This window comes from Dermochelys coriacea, chromosome 3, assembly GCF_009764565.3.
Source record: "Dermochelys coriacea isolate rDerCor1 chromosome 3, rDerCor1.pri.v4, whole genome shotgun sequence".
Taxonomy (NCBI): Eukaryota; Metazoa; Chordata; order Testudines; family Dermochelyidae; genus Dermochelys; species Dermochelys coriacea.
The window spans coordinates 123064621-123089021 of NC_050070.1; the positions used below are offsets into that span (position 1 = coordinate 123064621).

A 24401-nucleotide genomic window follows, 5' to 3' on the forward strand; every position below is an offset into this window, starting at 1 on the left:
AGAGGATGTTGTTAAGTGGGGAGTTACTGTACATTCATGGAGGATAGGTCCATCAATGGCTATTAGCCAAGATGGGCAGGGATGCAAAACCAAACTCTGAAGTGTCCCTAGCGTAGTCTTGGTTTGCCAGAAGCTGGGAATGGGCGACAGGGGATAGATCACTTGATGATTACCTGTCCTGTTCATTCCTTCTGGGACAGATGGCATTGGCCGCTGTCAGAAGACAGGACACTGGGCTAGATGAACCATTGGTCTGACCTGGTATGGTCATTCTTATGATTATATACACCTAAATACTGTGCATAGGTCAGTGGTGTAGCTAGGAGTGGAAATTTGGGTGGGCGGGCGGGCAGGCAATGACAGACTGTGCTAGCTCAGCTTCTCCCCTGACGCCATGCCCTCTTCCTATCCCTGGTGCCCCCAGACACAGGGCTTCACCTGCCAAGATGGGCATGCACATGGGGTGGCTTAGAAAATGGCAAGGCAGAGCTGCTGGAGCACAACTTTCTGAAGGGCGGACACATAGCTCCGTCCTGGATTTCATGTGCCTGAGTGACGCTCCGGTCCGCTGTGGCAAAGCTATACCTCTGCTCAGATTTGGATGGGCCAGGATGCTAAGTGATTGGGCTGTGGCCCACCAGTGGTTACATCCCTGGCATAGATACAGTACTCTAAAATTTGACATGTTTATTCAATGAATAAAAGCAATAGTTTCAAATCAAGCTAGTACTGTATGCAAGAGTCATGTTGTAAGCCAGTATTATTTATCATCTTTTCATGCCAACACTACTGAAATCTGGAACACTTACCCAATTTAAAAAACAAAGTCATATGTAGCCATGCATCTCTTCAGGATAATGGAGAAATCAGAAGATATACTAGATGAAAACCATTTAGAATGGTATGTAGCTATATACAGTGACAGTATGCCTCTGTAAATATTAAGTTGCATCATTCCTTGGTCAGTATTTACTTTTTTGGCCAATCAAACGTGATGCTCATCATAAGAATCCAATATCTATATTATCTTGTGTCAAATGAATGCCGCAATGTGAGTGGATGAAAAAGTTATATTCTAGCACATTTTGATAAAAAAACCTCACATACTTTAACCAATACCCATATAGTCTCACAGCAAAATGTAGGGATTTATATGCATGAATATGCAAACATAGATAAGATTACTACCTAACAAGTAACTCATTGGTCAAGATATGGAAATAAAATTTTAAAAATTCTTACGGCTTGAAATGCAGTAAGCCAGTCTGCAATTGATCTTCCTGAAAAGCTGCTTGTTGATTGGCCAGAGGACAAGCGTGAAGAGCTGAATGAAGTTAATCATCAGTCCAGACACTATAAATATGTAGCAGATAAGAAGGTGGCAAATGAACTGAGACTTCAGAAAGCCAATGATGTCCATGGTTCTTTAAGAAAGGAAGGGTAACTTCCAGAAAGAGAAAATCCAGGAATTCAGAAGATAGTCTGCAAAACCAAGCAACAATAGCAGCTGTTAGTAAACAAAAATAAAGTTAAATAGAAATAAAAATTTGAATACATAGATAACTCATGGCTAGTATTAGCAGTGAAGTCACTGCTTTCCTACTAAATCTTTTTTTCTATTCTTAAGAGAAAGACCTGGTTACAAATACTTACAAAAACAGACACTGAAAAAGAAAGCCACATTTTCAAACAATTTACATCACTTGGTGATAAACACTTCCTCCTATGCTTAAATCCCACTGACTTCAAGAATGAAGTGCTTTGCTGGATAGAGATGGGATTACCTAGGTACTCAATGTCAACCATGCTCATATGCTCTGCTGAATCAGATCCTTATTGATAAAGTAAGAAATAGCTAAAAAGAAAAGGAGTACCCGTGGCACCTTAGAGACTAACAAATTTATTAGAGCATAAGCTTTCGTGAGCTACAGCTCACTTCATCGGATGCATTTGGTGGAAAAAGCAGAGGAGAGATTTATATACACACACACAGAGAACATGAAACAATGGGTTTATCATACACACTGTAAGGAGAGTGATCACTTAGGATAAGCCATCACCAGCAGCTGGGGGGGGGGGGGGAAAGGAGGAAAACCTTTCATGGTGACAAGCAAGGTAGGCTATTTCCAGCAGTTAACAAGAATATTTGAGGAACAGTGGGGGGTGGGGTGGGGGGGAGATATACCATGGGGAAATAGTTTTACTTTGTGTAATGACTCATCCATTCCCAGTCTCTATTCAAGCCTAAGTTAATTGTATCCAGTTTGCAAATTAATTCCAATTCAGCAGTCTCTCGTTGGAGTCTGTTTTTGAAGCTTTTTGTTGAAGGATAGCCACTCTTAGGTCTGTAATCGAGTGACCAGAGAGATTGAAGTGTTCTCCAACTGGTTTTTGAATGTTATAATTCTTGACGTCTGATTTGTGTCCATTCATTCTTTTACATAGAGACTGTCCAGTTTGGCCAATGTACATGGCAGAGGGGCATTGCTGGCACATGATGGCATATATTACATTGGTAGATGCGCAGGTGAACGAGCCTCTGATAGTGTGGCTGATGTGATTAGGCCCTATGATGGTATCCCCTGAATAGGTATGTGGACAGAGTTGGCAACGGGCTTTGTTGCAAGGATAGGTTCCTGGGTTAGTGGTTCTGTTGTGTGGTGTGTGGTTGCTGGTGAGTATTTGCTTCAGATTGGGGGGCTGTCTGTAAGCAAGGACTGGTCTGTCTCCCAAGATCTGTGAGAGTGATGGGTCGTCCTTCAGGATAGGTTGTAGATCCTTGATGATGCGTTGGGGAGGTTTTAGTTGGGGGCTGAAGGTGATGGCTAGTGGCGTTCTGTTTTCTTTGTTGGGCCTGTCCTGTAGTAGGTGACTTCTGGGTACTCTTCTGGCTCTGTCAATCTGTTTCTTCACTTCAGCAGGTGGGTATTGTAGTTGTAGGAATGCATGATAGAGATCTTGTAGGTGTTTGTCTCTGTCTGAGGGGTTGGAGCAAATGCGGTATATCGTAGCGCTTGGCTGTAGACAATGGATCGAGTGGTATGATCTGGATGAAAGCTAGAGGCATGTAGGTAGGAATAGCGGTCAGTAGGTTTCCGATATAGGGTGGTGTTTATGTGACCATCGCTTATTAGCACCATAGTGTCCAGGAAGTGGATCTCTTGTGTGGACTGGTCCAGGCTGAGGTTGATGGTGGGATGGAAATTGTTGAAATCATGGTGGAATTCCTCAAGAGCTTCTTTTCCATGGGTCCAGATGATGAAGATGTCATCAATGTAGCGCAAATAGAGTAGGGGCATTAGGGGACGAGAGCTGAGGAAGCGTTGTTCTAAGTCAGCCATAAAAATGTTGGCATACTGTGGGGCCATGCGGGTACCCATCGCAGTGCCGCTGATTTGAAGGTATACATTGTCACCAAATGTGAAGTAGTTATGTGTCAGGACAAAGTCACAAAGTTCAGCCACCAGGTTAGCCGTGACAGTATCGGGGATACTGTTCCTGACGGCTTGTAGTCCATCTTTGTGTGGAATGTTGGTGTAGAGGGCTTCTACATCCATAGTGGCTAGGATGGTGTTTTTAGGAAGATCAGTAATGGACTGTAGTTTCCTCAGGAAGTCAGTGGTGTCTCAAAGTTAGCTGGGAGTGCTGGTAACGAAGGGCCTGAGGAGGGAGTCTACATAGCCAGACAATCCTGCTGTCAGGGTGCCAATGCCTGAGATGATGGGGCGTCCAGGATTTCCAGGTTTATGGATCTTGGGTAGCAGATAGAATACCCCAGGTCGGGGCTCCAGGGGTGTGTCTGTGCGGATTTGTTCTTGTGCTTTTTCAGGGAGTTTCTTGAGCAAATGCTGTAGTTTCTTTTGGTAACTCTCAGTGGGATCAGAGGGTAATGGCTTGTAGAAAGTGGTGTTGGAGAGCTGCCTAGTAGCCTCTTGTTCATACTCTGACCTATTCATGATGACGACAGCACCTCCTTTGTCAGCCTTTAAGCGCTACGACATAACCGCATTTGCTCCAACCCCTCAGACAGAGACAAACACCTACAAGATCTCTATCAAGCATTCCTACAACTACAATACCCACCTGCTGAAGTGAAGAAACAGATTGACAGAGCCAGAAGAGTACCCAGAAGTCACCTACTACAGGACAGGCCCAACAAAGAAAACAACAGAACGCCACTAGCCATCACCTTCAGCCCCCAACTAAAACCTCTCCAACGCATCATCAAGGATCTACAACCTATCCTGAAGGACGACCCATCACTCTCACAGATCTTGGGAGACAGACCAGTCCTTGCTTACAGACAGCCCCCCAATCTGAAGCAAATACTCACCAGCAACCACACACCACACAACAGAACCACTAACCCAGGAACCTATCCTTGCAACAAAGCCCGTTGCCAACTCTGTCCACATATCTATTCAGGGGATACCATCATAGGGCCTAATCACATCAGCCACACTATCAGAGGCTCGTTCACCTGCGCATCTACCAATGTGATATATGCCATCATGTGCCAGCAATGCCCCTCTGCCATGTACATTGGCCAAACTGGACAGTCTCTACGTAAAAGAATGAATGGACACAAATCAGACGTCAAGAATTATAACATTCAAAAACCAGTTGGAGAACACTTCAATCTCTCTGGTCACTCGATCACAGATCTAAGAGTGGCTATACTTCAACAAAAAAGCTTCAAAAACAGACTCCAACGAGAGACTGCTGAATTGGAATTAATTTGCAAACTGGATACAATTAACTTAGGCTTGAATAGAGACTGGGAATGGATGAGTCATTACACAAAGTAAAACTATTTCCCCATGGTATTTCTCCCTCCCACCCCACCCCCCACGGTTCCTCAGATATTCTTGTTAACTGCTGGAATTAGCCTACCTTGCTTGTCACCATGAAAGGTTTTCCTCCTTTCCCCCCCCCTGCTGCTGGTGATGGCTTATCTTAAGTGATCACTCTCCTTACAGTAAAAAGAAAAGGAGTACTTGTGGCACCTTAGAGACTAACAAATTTATTAGAGCATAAGCTTTCGTGAGCTACAGCTCACTTTTTCTTTGTTTTTTGTCTTTTACATTCTTACAGTCTTGAGAAATTACTTTTGGGGCTCATCATGAAAAAAATTTCAAGGAATATATCTTATATCAAATGTAATTGTCTGAATACCATTCTGTACAGCTATTTCTTAGGTTTAAGAGTAGCAGCCGTGTTAGTCTGTATTCGCAAAAAGAAAAGGAGTACCCGTGGCACCTTAGAGACTAACAAATTTATTAGAGCATAAGCTTTCGTGAGCTACAGCTCACTTCATCGGATGCATTTGGTGGAAAAAGCAGAGGAGAGATTTATATATATACACACACACACACACACACACACACACAGAGAACATGAAACAATGGGTTTATCATACACACTGTAAGGAGAGGTTTCAGAGTAGCAGCCGTGTTAGTCTGTATTCGCAAAAAGAAAAGGAGTACTTGTGGCACCTTAGAGACTAACACATTTATTTGAGCAGAAGCTTTCATGAGCTACAGCTCACTTCATCGGATGCATCACGAAAGCTTATGCTCTAATAAATGTGTTAGTCTCTAAGGTGCCACAAGTATACCTGCAAGTGTAACTTATGTTGCTTTGGAAGCCCCAGTCCCCCTCTACAAAACACTCAGTTTTGCCAGGTGCTAAGCATTCTGGCTCAGTGCAGTACAGACTTTAAGCATGTGCTTCTCATTTAAGCACATGAGCGGTCCCACTGAAATCAATAAAACTACCCAGCTGTTTACAGTTAATCACATAACTAAGTGTTTTGCTAGATAGAACAAGTGAGCTGATCATCTTGAAGGACTGAGTCTTTATTCAGTAGTGCAGAGAAGCTGAAAAAGTGAAGGAGCTGAGAACATTTTGCAGGTCACCTTTAAGCCTACAAAAGCTTCAGAGGACTATCAAACATCAAATCCATTCTTGATCATTTGAAATGAACGTATCAGAAGCTTAAAAATGAGAAGTCGTCCTCCTTTTTAAAAATAGCATGTGGCTTTTCTCCTGCTATTCCAATATAATGCAATCAAGTCTTGGTTTACTTCTTTATGCACTGGCATCCTCAATGGGATCTCCGCTGCAGAGCTCTCAGAATAGCGTTGTTAAGGCAACTGTTGCTACAGAGCCTGCAAACAGCACCCCAACAATATAGCCTTTAGATCCCTTGTAAAGGAATTATTTTTTGTGACAAAGTGGTGACATTTTTAAAAAGTTTACCACCATTAGGCAATTTTAAGATAGAAGTTAAGGCCAAAAAAAAAAAAAAAAGTGACCTGACAATGTCCCTTGAATAGATAAAGCAAGAACTATCACAGATCCAGTCTATTACTCAAAGTCAGTAGCATAATACAAAATGTTTTCTCTTTCCCATCTATGCTGACATGCTTGACAAGGGAAATAACCCTGCTTGACAGATATCATCAATGGAAGGTTATAGCTCTGAATAGCTATTTATACCTATACCAACCCTGGAGACCCTAAAAATAACAAAGATTGACTATTAAGACTCCATGGGCAGAAAATGTGATGGTTTTCTGGTTGGAAGCATTTTTTTTTTTAAACAAAATCTGAATTCAGTCAGCTGGGATCATCACTGTAGGTAACACTATCACATTACCAGGAGCATAACTGCAAAGTTACCAACAAAATCCAAGTAAATTTGCATTTTGTATAAGTAACATGGATTAATTTTAACAAAGCATGCTTCCATGGATAAACAAACCTTCCATTAGATTTACCCTTTCCATTATTAAAGTAAGCAGTTTAGGAGTTTTCTGCCACACTGCAAAAGAAAGTATGTTCTCTCCTCAGGGCATATTTACTTCACTGCTCACTATACATAAACATGCCTTTTTTGGTATATTCAAATTAAACTCTCAATCTATCACTTGTATTTTTCTTCCCCAATTGGGCCCAATCCTGCTCCTGCAGGAAACAGACCCGCAATTCTAGACATCATTTTGCTGGCCTGTTGTCATTTGAACTCAGTGAGGGACCTATCAAAATTTTGGAGAGTATTGTAGTAAACAATCCAGATCCAAATCAACTTGAACCTGATATCCCAGGTTTAATGGCTCATCTGTTTCTGAATACAGGAAAAATCACCGTTTACATGACTAACAAAATCATGTATTAAGGGTAGCTGATCAAAAGCCTTTCAAAAGAAGTAAGAATATACCATTACTCCACCGATTCATTCTTTTCACTGTTACAGTAGTTTTCCAAAGAAAAATGTTAAACTTGAACACGTTACATTTATGGTCAACATATGACATACTGCAGGTCTTTTATGCTAAGCTTTGTAAGAGTAAAGTAATAACCACTGATAAAAAACAGGGTACTGCAATAATTCACGAAAAGACAATGGTACATTTGAAAGTCACTGTCTGGTTTCATAGCTCAGTCACAAAATTTAAGTTTAATAAAAATAGTTAATTTAATTAGGGATGGAACTTTGTCATAACGACAAAGTAGAGACGCTTGTTCTTGTATAAAAAATAAATAAATAAATAAAAGCTTAGGGAATTACAAAGCCTTATTTCAATAGGTTCTCCCTCTCCCCTGGCTCCCCCAATTCAATCCAAGCTAGTGTTTGGATTTAAGAACATTCCCCTACAGTGGTTGCAGCTCAACCACCACTGCGCTGGTGCATGAAACACCACAAGTACATGAAAGAGTGAAAGTAACCATAAATAAAAATGCACTTCTTGTAGCCTGAGAAACAGTATAAATAAAAAAGGTATAAATAGTGCAAGGTACAATTTTATTTTAATAAAATCAAAGATACAGTTGTCAACACAGGCAAGGACATTTAAAAAAAAAAACAAAACAAAAAAATCACTGAGGAGACAATGAAGCCCTGTGACTTAAATCTATGTTACCCTATTGTTTTCAATAGTCATCCACAGTCAACTCCAGTGTAAACGAGAAGAGGATAAGGTCCATAATTCTTAGAGTGTGATTTATTAAACATACACACTAATTTTCTTACAGCTCATGACTGAAACCCATAACAGCCTTTTGAAAAACAAATACATTCTCAGAAGACATTAAGATAGAAAACAGTTTTTTTGGCAGCCATCTTCTCAACACCCTTAAATTAATTGGGGGAAAGTGGTCAGAGTAAACAAACAAAAGGATGCTTTGTGATGGGCATTTCCCTTTGGTATGAAACAGATAGAGGGCCAAACACTTGTCTAGTGAGTAGTCTAAGGCTACACACTTATTTGACTAAGGGGTTACAAGGTCAGGACCATAAATAGCAGGCACTACTCTGCACTCCTCCTCTCCCATTATCAGAGACATCTAGTTTTGCTCTGAAGCAAGACAGATCAGACATCTTTTCTGTTTACACACTTCCAAACATTCCTTTTATCCCCGCATGCAGGCTGTTGCAGTAGTTTATCTTCATTGCCCCCTACTGACCAATTCTTTGGCCCTGAAATGAGTTCTCTCTCAATACACGTTCAGTGACTTAGCTAAAAAGAGTCCACACCAACCTCCAAAGAGAGGAGCTTTCTGCCCCTCTCGAACTATGAAGTTCCCTGCTCTTCCCCCCTTACTGGGAACTGCAGAGTTCTTTCTTTGGTCCTCCCTCTTTCTTATAGGCCTGTGACAGGGTTGAACGCCCCCCCCCCATTCAGGGTGCCACCTGATATGCTGGTGTCCCACTGATTCTGTCTGTTCTACCAGCCTGGGTTTCCTAACCCTGTTCTAGCCCTCAAGCCTTCTCTAGCACATAGACAGGTAAGGCCACACCCAGCTGCAGACAGACTGAAATCAGCTCAGGGATTTGCTCAGCACTCACATGCACACCTCCTTTGGAGTGTAAGCCTCCCAAAAATATTGTCTTGCACTGTATAGAGAGATCTGCATATTGCAAACTCATAAAAATCACCCCCCTCCCTCAAGGTGGAGGGAGATACGCACAGCTTTTTGTGCCCCCGCCCTCATGAATTGTACAAACTGGAATTTGTAACAAACAAACAAACCAAAGAGAGTTTAACAACCACAAAAGGTAGATTTTAAGTAATTAAAGGGATAGCAAACAGAACAAAGCACATTACTAAGCAAATAAAACAAAACATGCAAACTAAGTTTAATACACCTCAAGAAACAGGTTACAAAATGTAATTTCTCACCCTAAATGTTTTTAGGCAGGTTGCAGAGTTCCAGTAGCTTAGAGTTCCAATTATTTCTCTTTACAGACTGGACCCATCTCAGCCTGAACTCAGGCCCTGTCTTTCTCTTCAGGTGTTTTTAGCAATCTTCCCTCTTGGACTGGGAGGCAATAGAGAAGAGTCCCGACTGACTTACTTCCCAGCCTTTAACAGAATTTACCTAAGGCAGGAATCTTTTGTTTCCCAGTCTGACCCCCCTACCCCTCTCAATAGAAAAATACTGAAAGCCCACGGTGTGGGTCTAGTACCAGGTGACCCGCTCACCTGACCCCATAGTGTTAAAGCAGCAGCCTGGGGAGCTTCTCAGGAAGACAGGAGATTAGTATCTTCCAAGTCTTATTGTTCTTCCTAATGGCCCACTGAGGCTGATTGGGGGAACGCTCACCAGACAGTAGGCAAATACACACATAGTTGTAATTGTTACATAGTCAATATTCCAAACCTCCGATACAGAAATGATACATTCATACAAATTGGATAAACACATTCAGTAGATCATAACCTCTGATGACACCTCACATGACCCATCTCGCATAAAAGAACTTAGTTATGCCATATTCATATAATATTTCTATGAAGAATATGGGGTGTAGTGTCACAAGGCCCTCTTCAGCCTACCTTTACCAGACCCTTCCCTCAGATTGAGAGCTCCCTCGCTCTTCCTTCCTGGGTCTCCTTCACTGCATTCTCTTTCCTCCCTACGTAGTCCACCTTGATCCTGTCACAGCTGGGATCACTAACTGTAACTGAGGACTTGGCTACACTTACATTTATAGCGCTCTAGCTAATCACCCCCCTGAGCGCAGCAAGTCAGAGCGCTGTAAAGCGCTAGCATAAACAGGCTCCTAGAGCACTCCTGTGACAGCACTTTGAAATTTCCAGTGTAGCCCTGCCCTCAGTCACCAGATCAGGATCAGCTGGGGGTTAACTGACACATCACAGGAAAAGCTGAGCTGAGTCACCTTAAAGTGCCAGCTAGCCCATGACAGTCACACAAGAAGATTATGCAATTTGCCTAAAGGTCGCATAAACTGGGGCAGAGAGAGTCAGGAACAGAAATTTAAGAGTCCCTTGCAGCAAATTCAGTCAAACTGCACTGTTTCTCTGGGCTCTAGGCTACGCTAATGGGATACAACAAGAAATCACATTTCTGCCTGAAATCACATTATCTGCTATGCTTACAAATAGTACCTAAGATATGTTTCACCTTAAAGCACTGTGTTTAAACCGAAGCATGGATTTCAACTGCTTTGCTGTATACGGATGGATTTGTTGTAGACTAAAGCATCTAAATCTGGGGTTTAGGCTCTTAGTTCCTGTGTTAGGCACTGCAAAACCCACACTGAGCTGCCACCTAACTCAGCATGCACCTACATTTTTCACTATAAAAGTCTCCTAGGTGCCTATGTACACTGCTGCCTCACTCGAATGACCCAGGCATTTATCTCCCATGCAAGTCCCAGCACAATCCTTGAATCAGGTGGAAGGAGCGGCGGGGGACACGGGACAGTGACATTCAAGGGAAGGGGGACACACACACACACCCACCCACCCCTCACTCACCTCGCCTGCAGGGCCTCATCTGTTAGAATGGGGCCCATTCAAAAATCCAGAGGAGGACGTGCCTCCTTATAAAACTTTTAGTCCAGGGGTTAGAGCACTCATCTGGGATGTGGAAGACCCAGGTTTAATTGGTTTAATTCCCCCCTCTTTGCCTGATGGGGGAAGAAGCAGTCTCCCACAGCCCAGGTGAGTGTCCTAACCACTGGACTAAAAGTGATAATAGAGGCCGAGGCACCACCACCTCTTGCAAGCAGCAGCTTAGGCTCCTAAACCATTTGACTTCAGGGGAGGGATTTGCAGCTGCTGCTAGCAGAGCTGGGGATCACTGCATCTTGGATTAAGGCATCTAATTCTATGAGAGGTGCAGGGGTTAGGACACACCCCTCTTGTCAGCATTTCCCATTGGCTAGTTTAGGTGGTTCCCTGCTGAGCATGCTGGCTTTTGTGGATCCCATTCTTTAGGTATGTCTGTATCTATGCATTGTATAGGGAGCCGAGATACCTAACCCAGGCTTTGTGGATCCCATTGTTGCACCAGTGATTTTCTAGGCGCCTAAAAGTTAGGTATTGCAATGCTCAGCACTGTCATGTCTAAGTCTCATTACAGATCCGGGCTATGGTTAAGTGCTTTGCTGAATGACAGTCCAAAGTGTTGAGCTTCAGGGGAAGTTTAGAACAGCCAGACATCTTACAGGACACTGCACACTACCACATTTGCTGTTGACCGAAACTGACTCTCACAAACAGGAACCAGTTGCTGAGGCAGAGAATACAGTCAGGCTAGAATAAAGCAGCCTCAGTACTGGGTTTAAATAAGCTTTTATTCAAACAACAACAAGAAATAAGCATTATCCTAAAACTAGTTTCAAATCATCACTGAATGAATATAAGGATGACTGCAGTACAAGAGTTTCCTCTAATGATGCTTCTCTATACATACATACAGCAAGTCACAGGAAATCGTGTTTTGTTCTTCTTCCTTGAGGTTAGCAAATGCGTACATGATTCACACTGCAATGTCTCCACAAGAAAGCATAGTCCAATAGATGCCACAATAGCTATAACTGAAGGAGTTTACAGGAAGAATTGTCTCTATTTTCCCCATTTTTTCCTCTTAGAACCAGATCCAGTTCCCACTGAAGTTAACTGACAAAATGCCACTGACTTCAGGGCATAGGATCAGGCCCTGAGGTCCCAATTCAGGATTGCATTGAATCCCATGTTTAAATATCATTGACTTGATCAGCACTTAAGCATAAATGATCTGAAAAAAGAGGTAAACAGTAAGGTGGCAAAATTTGCAGATGATATAAAACTACTCAAGATTGCAATCTGCTTTGGATGTAACTAAGAGTTACAAAGGAATCTCACAAACCTGGGTGACCGGGCAACAAAATGGCAGGTGAAATTCAGTGTTGATAAATGCAAAGTAATGCACATTGGAAAACATAATCCCAACTATACATACAAAGTGATGGAGTCTAAATCATCTGTAACCACGCAAGAAAGATCTTGGAGTCATTGTGGATAGTTCTCTGAAAACATCCACACAATGTGCAGAGGCAGTCAAAAAAAGATAAGGTTGGGAATCATTAGGAAAGGGCTAGATAAGACAAAATATATTGCCTCTATATAAATCCATGGTATGCCCACATCTTGAATACTGCATGCAGATCTGGTTGCCCCATCTCAAAAAAAATATATATAATTAGAAGTATTGGAAAAAGTACATAGAAGGGCAACAAAAATGATTAGGGGTATGGAACAGCTTCCAAATAAGGCGAGATTAATAAAACTGGGACTTTAACAGAGATTACTAATGGGGGATATGATAGAGGTCTATAAAATCATGACTGGTGTGCAGAAAGTAAATAAGCAAGTGTTATTTACTCCTTCGCATAACACAAGAGCTAGGGGTCACCAAATGACAATAGGCAGCACGTTTAAAAAACAAACAAATGGAAGTATTTCTACACACAATGAACCTGAGGATGTTGTGAAGCCCAAGACTATAAACAGGGTTCAAAAAAGAACTAGATAAGTTAATGGAGTATAGGTGCCTCACTGGCATCCCTAGCCTCTCTTTGCCAGAAGCTGGGAACAGGCAACAGGGGATGGATCACTTGATGATTAGCGTTCTGTTCATTCCCTCTGAAGCAGCTGGCATTGGCCACTGTCAGAAGACAGAATATTGGGTTAGATAGACCTTCGGTCTGAAACACTATGGCCATTCTTATGTGCTGCAGTACCTTCCTGAAGAGGGATGCTTTCCTCAACCACGGGCCTTTATGCTCAGTTCCCTTTTACAATCAATGCATCCTTTGCTGAAAGAGCTTTATAGATATAAACAAGGAAGTAGAAAAATACTTCAATTTTTAAAAGGAACTATTTAAAGAGTGCTCTTTCACAAATTGGAATTTTTAAAAATTTGGTCCATTAAAATAATCACATTGACAGTGTCCCAGCTGATGTAAGGGGGGGGGGGGACACAAAAATAATGCCAGAAATAGTTAACTAATAAAGCCTTTTGCCCCCTTTCAGAAGTGAAGGAGTAGTGCAAGCTCTTTCCAGGTTGTTTCCCACAGCATATTGCTTTTTGTATATGTTTTAGTTCTGTTGCTAATAATGCAGAGGGATGTTGCTGTCTGCTCTATCACCCTGAATGCTGCTTCTCTCTCTCTACTAAGAAGGGAGTGCATGCTTCCACATATATCTGAATATAGCAAGATAAGAGGATGAAGGCAACCTGAGAAGGCAACAATGGTGTCCTGGTCCGTAACAGGAGGTCCTAGGCAATACAATAATATAAATAATAAGGATTGGGAGCAGCCACCCGAGTTATTTTCAAAGGGAGCTGCCATATATGAAGCAGCTTCACATATGCTTCTGAAAAGAACCAATTAAATCCAACTAATTGTTCAGAGCAGTGTGACAATGCCAGGGAATGTAGGGAGTGGAACAATGAATGCTAAGTTATTGGGAGGGAATGGAGAGCAATGCTGCAGGTGGCCAGGAGGAGGAGATGTGTGCAAAGAGCTTGGAGCTGAGCATTTCTGAAGGGTTTGGAGCAGGCAATGGGACTGGATAGAGGACATGATGATGATCCAGGGGTGCCAATCACCACCGAGTTCATACCTCTTTTAAAAGGGCAATGTTCTGAAATGGGCATTATTCATGAGTAAGCAAGGTAAAACAGCTCCAAGTTTTCTATTGTTCTCTGGGCCTAGAAATTCTTTTGGCTGCACTGAAGCTTAGAGAGATTTTATATTGGAAAGGGGTTTGCTGAGAGTACTTGGAATAGACTAGAGGGCCCAAAAAAATCTTTGCTATCTTATTTTAAAATGAAAGCTATGAGCGAAATTCACTTTGAGCAGAGGGTTAGCACAAGCTCCAGGTGTCACTTCCAGCCTTTGAATCTCACAGAGTGTAGTCCTTGCTGCCTTGAACAAGGGTGAATTCTCACATGTTTAGTTCTGGAGTTTAAACATTTATTTCCAGTCCCTACCCATGGTGAGCCCTTAATTTTTCTTAAAGGCAAATGAAAAAGCCATTTAAAAACATTTTTTACACTACTATTCCACACCAGCAACACATTATGTCCTGCAAACACTTACATGCACGAGCAGCTTTGAGGCAACTAATCCCCCTTGAGTGCAACAGGACTACCCATATTTGTACACAAGTGAAATTACTGAAGTGTTTGCAAGATCAGGTTCTTTTAGATGTAGAATTAGAAAACAAATTTAAAAAATTATTTATTGCTGCATTTATACAGCTCCTTTCAGTGGAGGCGTTCAAGCCACTTAAACACAAATGAACTAAGCCTCACAGCACCCTCCCACCCCCCCCCCAGGTATTATTATCCCTATTTTACACAGAGAGTAACCTAGAGTAGATGGAGTCTGTTAGTGCCAATGGATGACTTAGCAGGTATGAACACAGAGTATGTTCCAGTCCACTTGCTCCGTATAAAACCTGATCCTAACTTATTCCTTCCCCCTCCCACCACTCAGAAATAAAACCAGGGTACTCAGTAGTAAATTTGGTAGGTCTCTATTATGATTTGGAAGTTATGAATTTAGGCCCGGCTCCACAAAGGGACTTTTTGCGAGTACCGCAATGGCTAACTTTTAAGAGCCTAGGAAACTCATCCAAGATGTGAGAGATCCACGTGCAGTTTCACTTTGGATAAAGAAAGAGTCATCAGGCCAGAGAGACAGGATTTGTTTACACTGCAATTCAAAGCTTGTGGCTGGCCCACACCAACTGATTCGGGCTTGCTGGCTTGGGCAAAGGGGCTGTTTAATTGTGGTGTAGCCATTTGGGCTCAGGATGGATCCCAAACAATTAAGCAGCCAATTAGCTGACTCTGGCTCAGACTATCATAGGCAAGCCATGAGTTTTTAATTACAGTGTAGACATACCAACATACCATGCTCCGCCAGCTGGGGGAGGCTAACCCCCAGCCTTGCCCCTTCCACCCAAGGCCCCATCCCTTCCGCCCATTGCCCCCACTGGAGCCAAGCCCTCTTCCCCCCCCACACCCGAATCCAGAGCTGTGCCTCCCCCCACCACGGCCCCTGGCCCAGTCCCACAGCTAGCCTCCCCACCCCTGGGAGTTTAGGTGCCTATAAAGTTGACTGCCTATAAAGTTTAGTACCTTTATGGATCTGGGCCTTTAAGGTCCACAATGTAGCAGTAGCAATGTCATGTACATAAGACTTTCATTATTCCCACCTGGAAGGGGTTCTGGGACGCAGAGGATAAAGTTGAAATAAACAACAAACAAAAACCACCAAACAAACCTCCTTTAGGGCCTGATTGAAAGCCCAGTGAAGTCTGTTAAACTCCCATTGGCTTCAACAAGTTTTAGATCAGACCCTAACAGCTTGGAAAACTTGACCCCCTCAAAGTAGCTGAATGAAGAGCAACTATGAAAGTACTTATATTCTCAGAATGCAAAGCCAGGACCAGTTCAAAGCAATCTGAACTCCTTTTCAGCAGAATCTTTCAATTATAGCCAGATTCAAAGCCCATTTAAGTCAGTGGGAGCTAGAATTTTAAAAGGTATTTAGGCACCTCAAGATGCAGATTCACTCATGGTAGAATTTTCAAAAACACCAATCTAACTATTTAGGCACCTACAATACTTTAGAAATCTAAGCCCCCAGTGTCTTTTCATCAACTTGAATGAACTTTGGAGTAGGCCCTTAGGGCCCAGTTGCTAGACCCAAATTTCAATGTGTCCCACTTGTCCCAAACTCCTGTGTCACACTAACTGCCAGGGCAGGGAAAGAGCAAGAGAGAATGTAGCACATTTAAGAAATGGTCCATGTATTTTTGGAAATATTTAAGGGAATGGTCAGTAGCAGGTTCCTGGGAAAAAGGGGGAAAGACTAATGTGTCCTGGCTACATCTGTGATTTTGGACGGTGGGGGGGGGGGAGAGACACTGAACCCCTAGGCACTCAAGTAATTGTGCCAATAGAGCTGTGAGCCAGTATTAGACAACTCACATTCAACACTATGTAGCACTGGAACTTCAGCAGTAAACCTCACATTACATTGGTGGCCCTCCCATTTCCCCCTCACTCAGCTGTAGTTTTGACAGCATTGATTTTACTTTTTCTAAGATGGCCCCTGCCATCAGATCAGAAATACATGGCTTTGTGGATATTCAAGACTGTTTCAATCTCTATTTTAGACTTTAGACTTAACATTGTATTGATCTCAAGATAGCCAAAGCTACACGAGCCTCAACGTCAGCACAATTCTTAGACAATGACTCCCACAGGGTCTGCATGCAGATGTGATCCTCTGTGCACAACTCCCTCTTGCCATGTAAAAATGGGAAGCAATAACCCGAATGGCACCAGCTCCCTATCCCTGGATGTCTCCAGACATTTGAGTAACTATGTGGAAGGGGCAAGTTAGTTTGAGTGTGTGGGGGTTGGGGTGAAGGGCATGCATTAGCTATCATACAGCTACTCCTGGAAATCTCTCATGAAATGGAGGGAGCAGTTGCTGTTCAAGTTTTTCAGATACGCTCTTACTCGCTTTTTATCAAAAATTTTTATCAGGTCTTCCCTCCTTTCTTATTGTCCTGACCTGGACACCAATCCTGCAACTGGATCCACAGATAAACCTTTACATATCCACGTGGACCCAAATTCAGGGTTAGGCATTAGTTTAACGTTAGCAAGAAAAATAAACTTTCTGATTTTACTCCCTTTCTCGTTGATTATTGGGGCTATTTTCTGTCTTATATTTTTTACCCTCATATATTTATAAAAGCCCTTCAGTCTCTTTGGCTGGTAATAAGTCATTCTGCACTTGACCTTCATTCCTTACCTGGAGCCAGGGGTTCTGCATTGCTTCTAGGCAGCTACAGCTCTTTTTCCAGACAGCATGCAGATCCCCTCAGGCTGAGCCTCCTGCAGCTAGCTGAGATGGTCTTCTGAGTTCCTTTCCTTAGCAGTTCACCTTCTCTGTTCCATAGAAACTACTCTCCCTAGGAGCTCTGGTAGCCTTTCACAAGGTCCAGGTGCTCATTAACCAATTAGCTGCATAGGCAGTTAGGTTTGTTCCCTATCACAGATGACTTGCCCTTAACTCCTCTTAAAGGGGCCAACCACCCATGAACTAAGATTTCCTCATATAGTAATAGTGGAAATATAACTCAGCCAAGCAACAAAACCCAAGCAAACAGTGATGTCTCTAGGACCCATCAGTCAGGAAACTGCAGTTGTTAATGAGTGTTTTACAGATGATGGTGGCATGGTGCCTAACACAAGCATCTAGTGTAACCTAATGCAACACACAGGCCAGCGTGTGCTGCTATTGCCCTCTTGGTGCTGACCCAAAGTAAGGATAAGAGATATATAAGCCAGGGGAGTTCTCCTTTAGCTCAAGTGGCAGAGACGAGTGCTTTTGAAGCTGAAGGTGTTGCATCATTAGTCCTAGCTGAGGGTGGGAATGTAAAGCACCATAGCATGTGTATACAATACAGTAATTATATCTTGGTGGTAATGCATGGTTTCATTATACTGACCTCGGTGGCAGAGCTGGGAGGGCTAGTATTGTGTCCTCCTGGGTTAGAAAGCCTCATTGGGGAGTGCTGCATAGAGTGTTCTACCTTGCCTCAAGCAGTAAAATCAGGGCACATTATGTGAGACTGCACCTTTCTCCCCCTAGCAGGGCCCAGGCCAGCCACATAATTGTCATCAAAGATACCTGTGACAGAATCCCTACCCTACTATGACACTGCAACCTGTAATGTGCTGAGAAATTTAAAGTGGTACAACATGACCAACAGACAATGGTCAGTCCACATAGGTATTTCTATTTCCAAGGGGGATACAGTTTTCCCCACAATAACCATACTTTATTTAAGGGCCTTGCGCAAGCACAGATTACCTCAGTGGGTGCAGCTCTAGAAGCTCTGTGATACTCCTAAACAGGAAAGCTTGCCTCATATTCCAAAGACACATTGCAGTTTGACATCCTGCAGAAATTCTTATGCAATACCTTCACCCCTAGAGCAGAAAGCAGAATTGGGTCATGTTTCCCCCTGCTTGAAAGCATTGCAGGAGGCACTGATCATGCTCAGTTCTTCCCTATAACTCAGCAGAAGGTAGGTTTTTCCTTACCCAATTGAAAGTCATCTAAAAAGAGGCCTGAAGACTGTCTCCCAACTGAAAACACCTTTATGAGCTGTGAGCATCAGCCATAGAAAAGGAAAAACAGGTAGCTCCTGTAATGCTGAAGTGTTCCACTGTTTTCAAGTGTCAGAAGAGAAGGGAGCTCACACCAATAGATGACCCTTCCTTCACAACTGCAACTGGAGATGGGGGGGAACAGCCAACATTTAAGGCATGTGATCATAGATAGGAGAGCCCCCACTCGCAAATCAGCTGCCCTTCATCAGAGATGAAAGAGACTACCCAATTGCCCCCACACTCCTATGACTTATTTCTTTTAAGCAAAAAGCCAGGCTAATTCTATAGGAACTCCTGGTTTTTGCACAATACAGTGAAAAGAGAGGACCCAGCCAGACACAAATTTGTTGCTGAATAGTACTTTGTGACTATGATACAAAGCAATATGATTGACAAGAACTGAATTCTACATCTAGTAGCCTGGAAAATACCTAATATAGTCAGTAGGATGGAGTGTGGTGGTGTGGAGTGGATGAGGCACTCAATTGGGAATTAGGAAACTTGGTTATTGACTGCCTCTGATCTGATCTGGATACACAGGGCAAGTAACTTCACCTCTCTGTGCCTCAGTTTCCACACCTGTAAATACAATTCCTTACAGCTTTTTTTATGAAACACTTGGAGATTCTATGGATGGAAAGCATCTCTATAATGACATTCTGTGTGTTCCTCTGAAGCCTAGAATGTCTATTCAGTCAGTGTGAAGTGATGAAAGGAGCTACAAGCTTGGTTGAGAGCTCTTTTTGTTCAGAATATCAGCAGGCTGAATCTTCACTGGGTTTCACAGTCCCTTACCTTCCATTTTTTAAGTTCTCAGCCATTTTGAACTTTACTGATTACTCACACGAGGTGTACAGCTACAGTAAGGCAAATATCTATGCCATGCAGAGAGTCTTAGACCATTGTGATATCAGAGGTAACTCAACTAGTCACCAATCTCACCCTACAGTTAATTTGCATACATCATTTTCATAGCTTGTATGAGGGAGACTACACAGACGGTGGATTACTTGGTCCAACTGCCATCCCACACAAATCAACAAGTCTCCTAGCACAACATCCCCAAACATAAAACACAAACCAGTCTATGTAATAACTCCAAATATGACTCTGAAGGCTATGACTATGTCTGTTGAATCAGTGTGAAGGTATGGAAACAGCTAAAAAACACAGTTGAGAGTTCTTTACCTTCTTTTTGTTCAGAATATCATCAGGCTGAATTATCACTTGGATTCACAGTCTGTTACCATGCAATTTTTAAGTTCTCAGAAATTTTTGGCTCCCTTCACCCCCTTACATGATTTTACAAATGATGCCCAGGTTTTTAATAATTACTAGTAGCTGAATAATGGGTAACAGTTTTAGTTGAGCTGTATATTCACAAAGAGCAATCCCACCCACCAGTCAACTGGAATATTTTTTCTCTGTTCAGGTCACTGCATACTTTAAAACGTGATATTTCCTATGAGCCAGTGGTTGAATTCTAACCTCTTCCCATGTCAGAGTATCACTAAAGATTAGGCATGTCCCTTTTTGCAGAGCATTGTACCTGTAATCTCACTTTTCCTGCATATTTATTGCAATTTTTAAAATGTGATTAATAATGTACACGCACACACCTACATTTTAAAGAAATAAGAAAAACACAGCATGATTTTGAACCTTAGTTCTGTATCAAAGTAAGGAATACACACAGAAACCATAGGCACCTGAAGCCAAATTTTCCTCTCAGTTACACTGGTGTAAGCACATAGAAGTCAGTGGGCTTGCTCTGGTGTCAAAGAGAAGAGAATTTGGTTCTTGGTCTCTTAATTTTTTCTTTTGCAAGTGATATTCAGTTTGGGATGGCAGTGATTATCAGTCCAGGGTAAGGTTATGTTCCCTTGGTATAACTAACTGCCAGCATTAGTTGCATCACAGTTCTTAGAAGCGCATACATCGTCTTATTAAGCATGTACAGATCTTGGAAATGCAAGACAAATAAATATGGACTGAGACAAAAAACAAAATGCACAGAATGTAGAGTTCTGGTCAGAATGGAACAAATCCCTGTTTACTGTTTTGTACGCACATGGGTAAACACTCACTTGTTGAATCAAATCCTCTTATGGATCATTTCACAGCTGAACAATGCTCTATAGCAGTGGTTCTCAAAAGTTTTTTTTTTTTTTTTTAGAACCACTTGAAAATTGCTGAGGGTCTCAGAGGACCACTTGATGATCTTTCCAAATGTTGTTTGTACCGTTAGCTAACTACCGTAAAGCACTTTGGATAAAAAGTGCTATATAAAGAAAAACTTAATAATAATAAACTTTTTTTGTTCTACAAATAAAAGCAAACAACTCATATTTTAATATCCGTAGTCTGGCCTTTCTAATGCGATGGAAGTGCCCACTCTCCTGCACTGGGGATAGGAAGAGGGGGGTCTCTCCCGCACCACAGCAGCCACAAAGCTGAGGCTGGGAAGGAGGGCCATCTCTCCCTGGCAGCCATAGCCCTGGAACAAGGGAAAGTCTCCTCTTTCTCTGGCCGCTGCAGCCCTGCACATCCCAAATCCCCAGCCCCCCTCTTCTCACTCCACTGCCCCCTCCCATTTACCCCCTATTCTCCCCAAGGCCACCACCTCACTTTACATATGAATCTTCTCCAGGGTCCAGGCACCTAATTAGGGGAGCCATGCCTGAGCAGCTCCACTAATTAGGTGGGTGGCCCTTCATTCTCTCATGTGTGGCCGCCCAGCCATGCACCTGAGAGGGAACTATCCATGGACCAGTCTGGTCCGCGGACCACTGTTTGAGAACCTCTGCTCTACAGTAAAGATTTGGACTAACCAATGCCGTGTTGTGCAGGCAAAGTTGACCTACTCTTATTACTGCTGAGAGGCTGAATATATTCGTTTTAAAGAAAACCACAGCTTTAAAACAAACAACAAAAGTCAACTAAAACTTTAAAACAAATATCTTGCACTAAACACACAGCCTAATCTTCACTATTTCTAAACATTGCTCTGAAACTGTTATGGCTTATGGAATTCTTCAAGGTTCAATGGAAAAATGAATACACTGCATTTATTTCAATACATACCTATATTTTATTCAAACAGCTCATTATCTAGGCATGATACAGTCCTCTTGATGTAGACAGCATCTTCATAAAAACAGCTGTGAATAGATGGTCACAAATGTCTGTTTCCAAGGCAACACTACCCCTCCCGCCCCCCTCCACTAACCTCCTCTATTGTAATAGGGGAAAACCAAAATGAAAGTGGAGGGGAGACAACAAATTGCATGCTGCATCCTAGCAAATATCAATCTAAAACGTACAAAAATGCTAAATTGTGAAAGAAGTATAGATATTTATATTTAGGACAAGGTCCATGGTATTTGTAGTTTCTATAGGAACACTACGAAGAAAAGAAAGGAGCATGTTGCATGGCACAAAGGGAGCCAATGTGTAGCAGGAAAATTCTAGTCGGCTTCAGCTTTTTCCAAGCAAAATGATTAAACGTAATTAAAAAAAAAATTAAATTAAATTTGAAACCAAGGTACTGCACAAATGGAGAGAAGAAAAAGGAAATATAATCAGAGTAGTTCTTTCCTAGGAGCCTGCAAACCTGCTGCTCGCTTCTGACCAACGCTGCTCACATAAACACCTCATTGCAGCCTGCTTCTTTCTGTCCTTTGACTCTCTGCACTCACTGTCTTTGTGCTTTTTTTTTTTTTAAAGAAATCAAGCCAAGTAAAGAAGAAGCAAATGTAAAGTTCTTTGGAAGTAGCATGAATAATATCAGATCACATACCTTGTACCTGCCGGACCTTGACACGTGTGCTTAGAAACCAGAGACAGAAAAAGAGAGCCTGAGACTCAGAAATTCCCACTAGTTTGCATGAGCTGTAAGTCAGCCAACACTGGAAAGAAAGCCAGACTCCACCCTGGGGTAGGCCATTAAAAAAAAAAAATGTGGTTCTCAGCTGACGTCTCTCCCCACCACATGTCACTTCCTTTTAAAGCTACAAGTCAGCAGTTAAGGCGAGATAGCTACTTACTGGTGTACTATGATCTCCCCCCCCCCTTGGACGTGGTTCATGTTTGAAAACACACTGCTACAGAAACCTCCTACCGGAACCCAAACAAAAGCCTATTGTATATCACTTTTTGCATCCCTTTAATCCTGTTGCTTCCATTTACAGAGAAAACTTCTTTCTTCCCATGCTAGCAGTGGTTTTAGTGTCATGCTCTAAATACGTTGGCTAAATTAGATAATTATTAATTGAAAAGGAATATGATCAATTTGCATTATGCAATGCAATAGCGGCATCTTTTCCTCCTCTAAATTATAAGGAGCACAGAAGATGCAACAGTTGAGGCAGAAAAACAAATATACAGGTAATTAAGACTTTTTAGAAGAACACTATATTTAAGTATTAGCGCAGCTGATCTGATACAATTATACTTTTTCAGTACACTGAGCATTTTTTAATGAGAACAAGTGCTGCTAGCCATACTGTACCTGTTGTGTCCTCCTATGCTGATCAGAGGCTGTGCGTTAGATCTAGAACATAGGAACTGAGCATCCGGACTTAATCCAGTAAGAATTCTGGTGTGTCCTTCAATTGGCATTGAGAGTGTGTGACACCTGGCATAAATGCTCAGCGCCACGCAGAACTCTAAAGGAGCTAACGTTTTATAAAGAGTGGATCTGAGACAAGCTGAACAGGTGGCCATATGATCCATATAAACACCCTATAGGACAGCTAAGAGATGTCCAATAGAGTTATCGGGGGAGGAAACCCCCAGAATACCTATTACTTAAAAAAAGGGACACTAATCTGGACACAACAAAAACAAATTTCAGATAGCAGGTTTCTAAATTTTGAATATTCTGACACACAATATTCACCATCTGTGAAACCAAAACATTTACTGTCAGTCTTTGACTATTGAGTGGAAAGCAGATTTTATGAATGAATACAATGAGAAATAGCAAGAATACACAAAACGGTAACATGGAAAAGTAAAGCATGATTTAACATCAATACAGAGTTCCAAACACCATGAGCTCAAATTGTGAAACATATAATACAGTCTTTAATTACAAAAACAATGAGGAGTCCTTGTGGCACCTTAGAGACTAACAAATTTATTTGGGCATAAGCTTTTGTGGGCTAGAACCCACTTTATCAGATGCATGGAGTGGAAAATATAGAAGCAGGTATAAACACATGAAAAGATGTGAGTTGCCTTACCAAGTGGGAGGTCAGTCTAATGAGACAATTCAATTGACAGCAGGATACCAAGGGAGGAAAAATAACTTTTGAAGTGGTAATGAGAGTGGCCCATTTCAGACAGTTGACAAGAAGGTATGAGTAACAGTGGGGGGAAATTAGTATTGGGGAAATTAGGTTTAGGTTTTGTAATGACCCAACCACTCCCAGTCTTTATTCAGGCCTGTCAGGCCTTTATTCAGGACTGATCGTGTCCAGTTTGCAAATTAATTCCAGGTCTGCAGTTTCACCTTGGAGTCTGTTTCTGAAGTTTTTTTGTTGAAGAATTGCCGCATTTAGGTCTGTTATTGAGTGACTAGGGAGATTGAAGCGTTCTCCTACTGGTTTTTGAATGTTATGATTCCTGATGTCAGATTTGTGTCCATTTATTCTTTTGCATAGAGACTGTCCGGTTTGGCCAATGTACATGGCAGAGGGGCATTGCTGGCACATGATGGCATATATCACATTGGTAGATGTGCAGGTGAACGAGCCCCTGATGGTGTGGCTGATGTAGTTAGGTCCTATAATTACATGATCTCATCTATAAGGAAATTTGTCTCACTCACCTGAAAAGTATCATTCTGGTAGGGGAGGGTTCCATAAATTCAGTAGGGATGGATTTTTCAGTCC

At 42.1% G+C, this 24401-nt stretch overlaps 1 protein-coding gene across 11 annotated transcripts in view; it reads right to left on the reverse strand.

Annotated features, from left to right (window-relative positions):
- The window catches only part of AGPAT4 (1-acylglycerol-3-phosphate O-acyltransferase 4), a 133264-nt gene extending 110766 nt beyond the window's left edge, over positions 1 to 22498 (reverse strand). Inside the window, exons 1-3 of one of the 11 annotated variants that reach the window (XM_043511255.1) lie at positions 22304 to 22490; positions 18203 to 18321; positions 1243 to 1482 (exon numbers count right to left, since the gene is read on the reverse strand). In XM_043511255.1, coding sequence (XP_043367190.1) covers positions 1243 to 1420 — 178 coding nt within the window. In that variant the 5' untranslated portion in view covers positions 1421 to 1482; positions 18203 to 18321; positions 22304 to 22490. Of the gene's footprint in view, positions 1 to 1242; positions 1483 to 9842; positions 9964 to 17137; positions 17411 to 18202; positions 18322 to 21588; positions 21666 to 22303 lie in introns of those variants that run through there. The other 10 variants (XM_038395611.2, XM_038395609.2, XM_038395610.2 and 7 more) reach the window with 10 other exon arrangements.
- Positions 22499 to 24401: the final 1903 nt, after the last annotated feature.